The sequence below is a fragment of the Electrophorus electricus genome, chromosome 13, assembly GCF_013358815.1.
Source record: "Electrophorus electricus isolate fEleEle1 chromosome 13, fEleEle1.pri, whole genome shotgun sequence".
Taxonomy (NCBI): domain Eukaryota; kingdom Metazoa; phylum Chordata; class Actinopteri; order Gymnotiformes; family Gymnotidae; genus Electrophorus; species Electrophorus electricus.
In genome coordinates, this window is record NC_049547.1 from 20,323,853 (window position 1) to 20,333,102 (window position 9,250).

General features: G+C 45.7%; 1 protein-coding gene across 1 annotated transcript; it reads right to left on the minus strand.

Annotated features, from left to right (window-relative positions):
• Positions 1-592: 592 nt before the first annotated feature.
• LOC113569345 (solute carrier family 22 member 15-like) lies at positions 593-5,932 on the minus strand. Its single transcript, XM_035532640.1, has 8 exons — positions 5,918-5,932; positions 4,773-4,916; positions 4,249-4,381; positions 3,687-3,851; positions 3,288-3,414; positions 2,821-3,042; positions 1,862-1,947; positions 593-1,418 (listed from the first exon to the last, which is right to left on the minus strand). Exons 2-8 carry the CDS (start codon positions 4,908-4,910, stop codon positions 1,306-1,308), a joined length of 984 nt encoding a protein of 327 aa, XP_035388533.1. The 5' UTR covers positions 4,911-4,916; positions 5,918-5,932; the 3' UTR covers positions 593-1,305.
• Between the last annotated feature and the right edge of the window lie 3,318 nt (positions 5,933-9,250).

The window sequence follows — 9,250 nt, forward strand, 5'->3', positions numbered from 1 at the left end:
TAAAAGTGATACTAATATATGTATAGTACTATATATATTATATTTTATATATTCAGTAGTAATTATGTAGTATATACAATCTGTGTTATATCCAGCAGTAATGATACTTGCTCTGGCAGATATGAAAATGGCCTGTGAACAGGAGAAGAAATCTCTGGAGGAAGAACTTGAGAAGCTCAGACTGTCACTGCAGGTAGAGATCCTTATAGTGTCAGTACACATCCACCAGTACCTCCACCTTTCACTTATAACGTCAGTACACATTCAGTACACATTCCCACCTTTCCATTGTACTGGCTGTAGTGATGATTCGTGTGTGTGTGTGTGTGTGTGTGTGTGTGTGTGTGTGCGTGGGCGTGTGCGCACCCTACCGGGGTAAAGAGGTTTCCTGTGTTATGTACGCTGTGAGAGTAAAACGACCATAACATGCTGACTAGATGTAAAAGGATTGTATGGTGTTGATTGTGAAGCGTCCTTGAGTATTACAAAGATCACAATATAAGTGTATATAAATGTCCATTAAACCAAGACAGATCAGTTCTCACTGCGTATGACTACTAGTAAGATAGTAACAATGTCATAGATAATACCATACCTACAGTTGACATTCCTCTCAAGAATAAACTGTCATGCACTGAAGAACCAGATAGTAACCCCAATGGTTATGTGATCAGGTGCATGCAGTTCCTTTTTCCCTTGCTTGATGGCTCTCTGCCACTGTATTTTGACATTTTTCCTCTGCTGATTGCACTTGCCTGTGCAGCAAAGTATAAAAAAATATGTCTCACCTGATTCTTCCATTTCCCGTACTGCTTCTGTCATGGACTCCAACTCCTATGATCCTCCAGCCAACCTCTGCCAACTAGATATAACTACCCTGCTTATTGATTGTGCCTATTCTCAGTCTACTGACCCCTCCTTGTGTATTTAAGATCCGCTTTTCTGTCTGCATATTATGCAGTCTCACTGTGTGTAGTTCTAAGCCTTCTAGTTGCATGTTGTTGTGCCTAATCAAGAGATTCACAGCGGCTTGGATGTTGTCTGGGTCAGCAAGTTCTGTGTCAGATGTTGGGGGACCTACAAAGAGTTAGGCAAGTCCCAAGAAGTCAGCTGAATGGGAGAACCAAGATCCAGGCTATCAACACCTAGGCTCTGCCATTTATCAGATACCCCGTTGGAATAAAAAGGCAGCCAAAGGAGGAGATAGAAGCCATTGACATCAAAACAAGGAAATGTCTCACAATGTACGGAGGGTTTCATCCCAAATGACCCCCAATGGCTCCAGCAAATGCCAGGAACAACATCCTAGATGTCTGTCCAGAAGAGTGCAGTCCTGGGAACAGCTAAGATACTACGCAGGACTCTCAAGCTCCCAGGCCTCTGGTAGAAGACCTGAGCTTGTAGGGAAACACCACCACCTGGAGGGCGAGTAGGGAATTTTATTTAATTAAAAAAAAAATAAAATAAAAATCAGGTGCAACACTTGCGTAGTTTAGTTCAGGTAGGGTTTGAACCAGCAATCTTCCAATTACAAGTCAGGTACCTTAACCACTGAGCTTAACCACTGAGCTTAACCACTGCCCTTTTGTTTGTTTGTTTGTTTTTGTGAAGAACTCCAAAAGGACCAGAACCTAAACCATGCTGCCTTGTACATTACCTCCAGCAAGGCTTGCTGAGTAGCTTTGATCTCCCTGAAGAGGTCAAGCTGTTCCTGGGAGTGCTTCTCAGTCAATAGGAGGCCAGAGTTGGCCAGAGTTGGTCAGCAAGTCACATGCATTTCACCAAGCACATAAAAACAAAGCTGATTGTTTGCTGCTGCATTTAAAGTGTCAGATGAAGTGTAAACAGTAAATCCTCTCACCAGAGTGAACAGGAACAGCCATGGAGAAGAGACAGAAGAGACCTGCGAGGATGAGAAACGCAGACAAAGATCTCCGTCTCCCGCACCTGAGAAAGGGGGGGGGGGGCACTCACATTTCATTTTAATAAGGGGTCTACAGCAGAGGTCCCATTAACTGGACAGTTATTATAACATCACACTTGTCACCTGTAAAGCTGAAGAAGACCTTTAGTACCTGCACCACAGTGATTTCAACACCTGTGTTCTATGCTCAATGACCTTACCCACAGAAGGGTTCATCAAGAGTGTGAGGGGTTGTGAATACCAGAACTTGTTGACAAATCAGCTGCAGAAAGTGCATTAGTGCGAGTCCCTGTATGTGTGTGTGTGTATGTGTGTGTGTGCGTGTGTGTGCGTGTGCGCATGTGCGGATGTACATGCACCAGGGTTTGTTGATGACATAAATGCATAGTGGGTAGGCAGGCAGCTCCACCAGACCGTACATGGCTACACTAAGATAGCGACTTCCCCTTTCCGCACTCGCATTCATCGTCAGGCCATAGTACACGAGAGTGCAGGCATACCCGCAACACACACACACACACACACACACACACACACACACACACACACACACACACACACACACACACACACACACACAGAACTCAGGAGTGACAGTTCAGTACTTTTTAAAAGTTCAAGAGGAGTATAAAGTCAATTAAGGCAACCTGGGTTAAGTAGGCACATTATTTTAGTTGATGGGTAACTCAGAAGGTCTGTGCTCCTGGTCTGTGCTATACACCTTACAGAGAACTTCAGACAACCCTGCCCTCAGCCCCTCCAGGATTCATGTTACATCAGGCACCTTCAGTCTTTAAATTGTAGTTACACACTCCCATTGAGGCAGTGGGGTGCACAACACCCAATCCTAGCATCCCCTGCCGTGGAGAGTGGGAAACCCCGCTGTGCATACTCACCAGACGAACATGAGGACCAGAGTCCTGCAGCGGAGCACAGGGTGAGTGGCCAGCCGGAAGAGCCCCGGGCCGGACGCGTCAGGGCCAGCCGGGCTGAGCACGCGACGCAACTTCAGCGTGACCCGGCCCTTGCCATTCCGCACCGCGAAAGCCTGCAGCACACGCTCGGCCTGCGAAGAGCGCCCCCTGGAGTATAGCCAGCGTGGCGACTCGGGCAGGACGCTGGAGCCACCCCCCCCACCCCCACGTGCACACAAACACACACATTCAGGCAGACACATACAATATCAAAGAGTAAGGCAAGAGTAAGGAATCACAGAGATTCCAAATTTCCAGTAATAGTTAAGAAGATGTATAAAAATGAAGGAAGGTTAGAATGATCAAAGAGGCAGAGCAGACATGTCAGCTGAGTGTTCAGAAGGTCCTGACGGAGGCGCCATCACTCAGGCCTCCGACTGCACACCTACATGCAGAACAGGAAGAGCAGCACGCCGGGACAGTTGACTGCCGTTGCTAGGTTACGCCACTGCCTAATGTAACCAAGCAGAGCGAACAACGCAATGCCCACGGCAAATGTCATGTTAGTCAGCGTTCCTGATACACACACAAAAACACACACCCATCCGCACGTGCACGTACGTACACACAAACACACACACACATAAAATGTAAGTCAACAAAAACATTACTAAAAATTCAAGAGGGGACAAATAGGACAGGCCTCATCAAACAAGGCTTAGAAGACATTCAGAAGCTGCTGGCTTCATTAAACTTGTTTACATGGCTTGTATGTTGGAGCGCGTCACAGTGCGTGGGCTCGCGCTGCACTACCTGTGTGAGCCTGGTTAGCCTACAGGTGGCACTACCTGTCAGGGCCCAGTAGGACTTCCCCACATACTCCTGAGAGAGGATGAAGCAGACCAGAGCCATGCCCCCATTCATCATGCCCATCAACAAGCGGGACAGGGCAAAGAGCTCGTAGCTGGGCGCCAGGGCGCTGCTGTAGGCAAAGAGGAGCTCGAAAAACATGCCTGAGAGAGAGACAGAGAGAGAGAGAGAGAGAGAGAATATGTAAAAGAATAAGACAGAAACAGAGGAGAGACAGAAGGGAAATAGGAAGTGTTGAGAGTGCCATGGAGGGAGACAAACAGAGAATTAAATATTAACAGTGAAGCTTCCAATAAAATCTTCTTACTTACAAATGTCATAGCATGGAATGAAAATACATTTTCATGGATTTGTGAAAATGTGGTCAACATTATGCAGTGATATAAAAGAACTGCTGACCTATGAGCCGTGTCAACAAACCTACACAAACATCACATGGCTCAAAACATCATCACATGGCCCACGTCCCTAGAAGACTCTTCCAGTCGATATGAGAAGCAGCCATACGAGTAAGGAACACGGGTTTCCAGGCCTAAGTACCTGTGAGGAACACGGGTTTTCTCCCGATCCTGTCGGAGAGCGGCCCAAAGAGCACGTTCCCGACGAGCACACCGGTGAAGAACAGAGATCCCGCCAGACTAACTTTGTAGGCCTGCTGGTTCACCAGATACCACTGTGGGACAGTGCAGGACACACCATCAGACACAAACACTCCAATGGGTTTAACTATGCATTATGCATTACCCATTATGTTTTAGCCCTAGCCCAGCTCCCAACAAATCCATACTAGCTAGTTGATGTACTACATGGCCTGTCTTAGGTGCGTTAAGAGCTGGAATTATAGACAAATGCAGATCATGAGCACCGGGGTCTGGCTTAGAAATACTGCAGCCTGACATGAAAAAAAAAACAAAAGTCCCTCAACTAACTCTGGGCTTCCTAACAAAGACTTGTCAGCATTTGCCGTCTTGAGGTTCCACTGGTATTGCTCAAATGCGGGCATGGGCTTCTACAGCACCATCCTACCGTGTAGTGCCCCACAGCGATTAGGGACTCGCGCTCACCTCCGTCACGATGGAGCTCACGTCATCCGTAAAAGTGACGGACTGCGTTACATCACCTCCGCTGCTGTCCGTGACGGGCTCTGTGTGGTACTCTGGAACGGCGCCCACCAGCACAATTAGCATGGACTGGCAAGCCATGTAGATCTAACACAACAGATAAGACACACATGAGCCAAACTCAGTATTTACAACGCAACACTTTATTTAGAACATTCCCCCCCCCCCCTTTTCCCTTACCCGACATAACGTATATAAATACTTTAATTTCGTAGCTCAGCGCGTATTACACTTCAATGAAGCATCATAACGCATGCACTTGACCATTATTTAGGCCTCAAACATGCTCGTCTGAAAGTCACGCGACCCTTATTTTGAGCTCGCGCGGGAGGACGGCCGCCTGCACGCGTGAATAAACTTGAACAGTCGGAGGTCTAAACCAGCCTTGGTGACAAAATGACGTTGTGTAGGTAAAGGCAGGTGTAGGATTACCACAGAAAATCCACACACTTTAGAGTCTGCGCTATTCAACAGCACAGGAGTAATGTTTGCGATATCCTAGCTAACCTAACTAGTTAAAAGAACAAATGAACAGAGAGTGAGGTTAGTTAAGCTGCCTAATAGTATACAGAATTCTGAAGCTTGAATAACCCTGAATATCAAATCAAATCTAACTCATTTTACAACAGATGTTGTTACAAAGCAGCTTTTCAAATGTCAACAGCGATTTAAATGAACTCTGCAGTCCTACGCGTAATGGCTGCATTTACCTGAACCTGAGTGTCATGTAGTTAGGTTAGAGGACACCTTTATTACCAACATCTACCTAACGACAATAAATCACCAGCGAAACACAAATAAAGGACCTGACCCCACACAGCTCGTTACCTCAGATAGCTTAACCTAGTTAGGTTAGACACAAATAAAGGACTTGACCCCACACAGCTCGTTACCTCAGGTAGCCTAACCTAGTTAGGTTAGACACAAATAAAGGACCTGACGCCACACAGCTCGTTACCTCAGATATCTCAACCTAGTTAGGTTAGACACAAATAAAGGACTTGACCCCACACAGCTCGTTACCTCAGGTAGCCTAACCTAGTTAGGTTAGACACAAATAAAGGACCGGACGCCACACAGCTCGTTACCTCAGGTAGCTTAGCTCTCTGGGTTAGCATTAGCGTGCTGCACTACGTTAAGCTACTAGCTAGCTAACATTACCTGGGCAGTATCAAAACGGTATCAATCACTTTCTGGTGTCGGCCGAACTCTCCGACCACTTGAAAAGCCTCTTCCAAATCCATTGTCCAGATAAGTAATCCCAGATCTTAACATCTCACATCGGTTTACTAAATGAAGTCTGCTCAGTCAGGTCTCTTCCTTCTTTTCTGGTCAGATAAAAACCTAGCTGCGGATGTGGGTTTTTGCCACATGGTAAAGATCTCTTACGCGTTAGGAGAAACATCAGCAGCACCAAACGCCGATGCCAAAGGCATGCTCACCGAAACTCGCAACTGGTATGCACGGTTATGGCTAAAGAAAATACCCGCTTAAATGCACCTCAAATTATTCCTCCACTCTGCTGTCCTCTGCAGAATTACAGTTTTGCATACTAGATGTGAAACGATTCAGTTTTCTGATCAAACTGAAATTTCACAGCTGCTTGAGCTGAACATATGTTTTTGTTAGCCAAATCACGAATGGCACACAACCTTTTCCAAAGTTTATCAACAAAGTCACTTGCAGGTGAACTCAAAACCAAGGGAGAAACAGACAACCATTGTTTGTACAGTAACTTAAGGGGCCCTCGCTCTGATCGGCCAAAAAGCAGGGTGTTTGGACTAAAGCCAGTAGATTCCTGCACTATATCCAGAATGGCAAACAATAACAAGGGCACTCCCTCATCCCAATCTTTCTCAAAATCATGACAATCCATTTTAAAAATGTTCTTGAAGGCCTGATGGAACCTTTCTAGGGCTCCTCGGGACTCTGGATGGTAGGCGCTAGACACATGATGCTGTTTTTTTAATTTGCCAACAACTTGTGCAAACAGGGTCAACATGAAATTAGAACCTTGATCTGTCTGTATGCATTTATTTACATATGGTGCAAAACTTAAAAAATGCATTCACTATAACCTTAGATTTAAGGCAATGCAGGGGAATGGCCTCAGGGAACCTGGTAGCAGCACACATTAGCAAAAGGAGCGACCTACACAATCTACTCACAATCTCAAATAGCTCACTGACAACTGGTCTGGGGCAAAGTGGAGCAGAAGGGATCACTTGGTTAGGTTTTCCAACCATTTGACATGTGTGACAAGACAGTAATGAATTACATCACCGTTTACAGAGAGCCAAAAGAAATGTGACAAAATACGCTGTACACTTTCTTAACTCCTAGATGTCCAGAAAGTGGATGTTCGAACACAGGACGTAACAAAGGTAAAAGCCGCTGTTTCAGTTTATGTAATACCTGAACTGTCCCAGGTTTTACTTCCTTAGCAGAGGCACTCACAGATGACCTTTTTGTTCTTCATACATATTAATTTATAGGTACAGTACAGTTACAGGTGTGAATGAGCAGTATAAAAAAATAATAATGAACCTGTAACAATGGTCTGTGTAGCAGGAGATCAGATACCAATTAGTGCAGTGGTTTGTACAAATACACAGATCACCAGCACACCAATTCAAAAAGGGTGAATAATATAAATCTAACATTATATACAACAGTGACACAAGTAGGATCTGAAATTTAAAAAAAGACAAGTTACATGCTCATCATAAAACCGTACACAAAAATATTAGCAATACTTTCTTACACAATAAATTCAACACAGCAAAGTATACCCAAACCTACAAGACCAATGTGGTTATTTATCCCAATAACCACAGCAGCCTTTTGACATCAAATTGTCTTCCTAAAGGTCTCTGAAGCAACTGAAATAGCTTCACAGATGTTAATACACACAACAGGAAAAAGGAATATGCTAACAGCGCTAGTGCTAACAGCACTAATGCTAGCAGCGCTAGTGCTAATGGTACTATCGGCGCAGCCAATGGCGCATGCGCAGGGCCCACCATAGAACAGCGCCCTCTCATCATCACGGAGAGTGACGTGAGGAGAGTGTTTAAAAGGGTGAATACCAGGAAGGTGGTGGGACCAGACGGTATCTGCGGGAGGGTCTTCAAAGCCTGTGCAGATCAGCTAGCCCCGGTATTCACCGACATCTTCAATCTCTCCCTGACGCTTGGTATCATCCCGTCTAGCTTCAAGCGGTCCACCATCGTCCCCGTCCCGAAGAAACCTCGACCCTCCGAACTCAATGACTACCGCCCTGGACGAAGGGAGGGGAAATTATGTTAAAATACTGTTTGTCGACTACAGTTCAGCATTTAACACTATCTTCCCCTCCCTACTCACTACTAAGTTGGGGGATCTAGGACTGCACACATCCCTGTGCAACTGGATCTCCAATTTCCTAACAGACAGACCACAATCAGTACGGGTGGGCAACTGTGCCTCATCCACCCTCACACTCAGCACTGGAGCTCCTCAGGGTTGTGTCCTAAGCCCCCTGCTCTACTCACTGCACACCTACGACTGCACAGCCACTTCCAGCTCCACCATCATTGTCAAGTTTGCTGACGACACTGTTGTCATGGGCCTGATCTCAGACAATGACGAGAGGGCCTACCTGGAGGAGATTAAACACCTGGAAAACTGGTGCCAGGAAAATAATCTCCTCCTAAACGTCAGTAAAACAAAGGAGCTGATCGTGGATTGCAGCAAGAAGCAGGAGCGGCACTACCAACCTGTGAGGATCAGTGGAACCACGGTGGAGAGAGTAGATAGTTTCAGGTACCTTGGTGTTCACATCTCGCAGGACCTGTCCTGGTCCCGCTATACCAACTCCCTGGCAAAGAAGGCTCGTCAGCGTCTTTACCACCTCAGATGCCTAAGAGACTTCAGACTGCCCTCCAAGGTACTGCGGAACTTCTACACCTGCACTATCAAGAGCATCCTCACGGGGAACATCACAGTCTGGTTTGGGAATAGCACCAAGCAGGACAGACAAGCACTCCAAAGGGTAGTGCGTTCAGCAGAGCGCATCACTCACATGGAACTTCCTGACCTGCAGACCATCTACTACAATTGTGAAGGACCCCACCCATCCCAACAATAGGCTCTTCTCTCTGTTGAGGTCAGGGATGTGCTTTCGCTCCCTGAAGACCAAGACAGAGAGACTGAAGAGGAGCTTCTTCCCACAGGCCATTCGGGCCCTGAATCAGGGAAACTGATAAACTGTGGGGACCACCACCACCATGTAACATAGCTGTGTGTGTGTGTGTGTGTGTGTGTGTGTATATATATATATATATATATATATATATATATATATATATATATATATATATATATATATATATATATATATATATACATACATATATATATATATATATATACATACAATT

Bases quoted from the DNA above. Each gene is read 5' to 3' on its own strand.
- LOC113569345 (XM_035532640.1), bottom strand. From the start codon at position 4,910: ATGGCTTGCCAGTCCATGCTAATTGTGCTGGTGGGCGCCGTTCCAGAG. The intron at 3,852-4,248 runs GTACTTAGGCCT...TCTCTCTCTCAG, and splicing joins AAAACCCGTGTTCCTCACAG to GCATGTTTTTCGAGCTCCTC. The intron at 3,415-3,686 runs GTAGTGCCACCT...TGTGTGTATCAG, and splicing joins GTCCTACTGGGCCCTGACAG to GAACGCTGACTAACATGACA.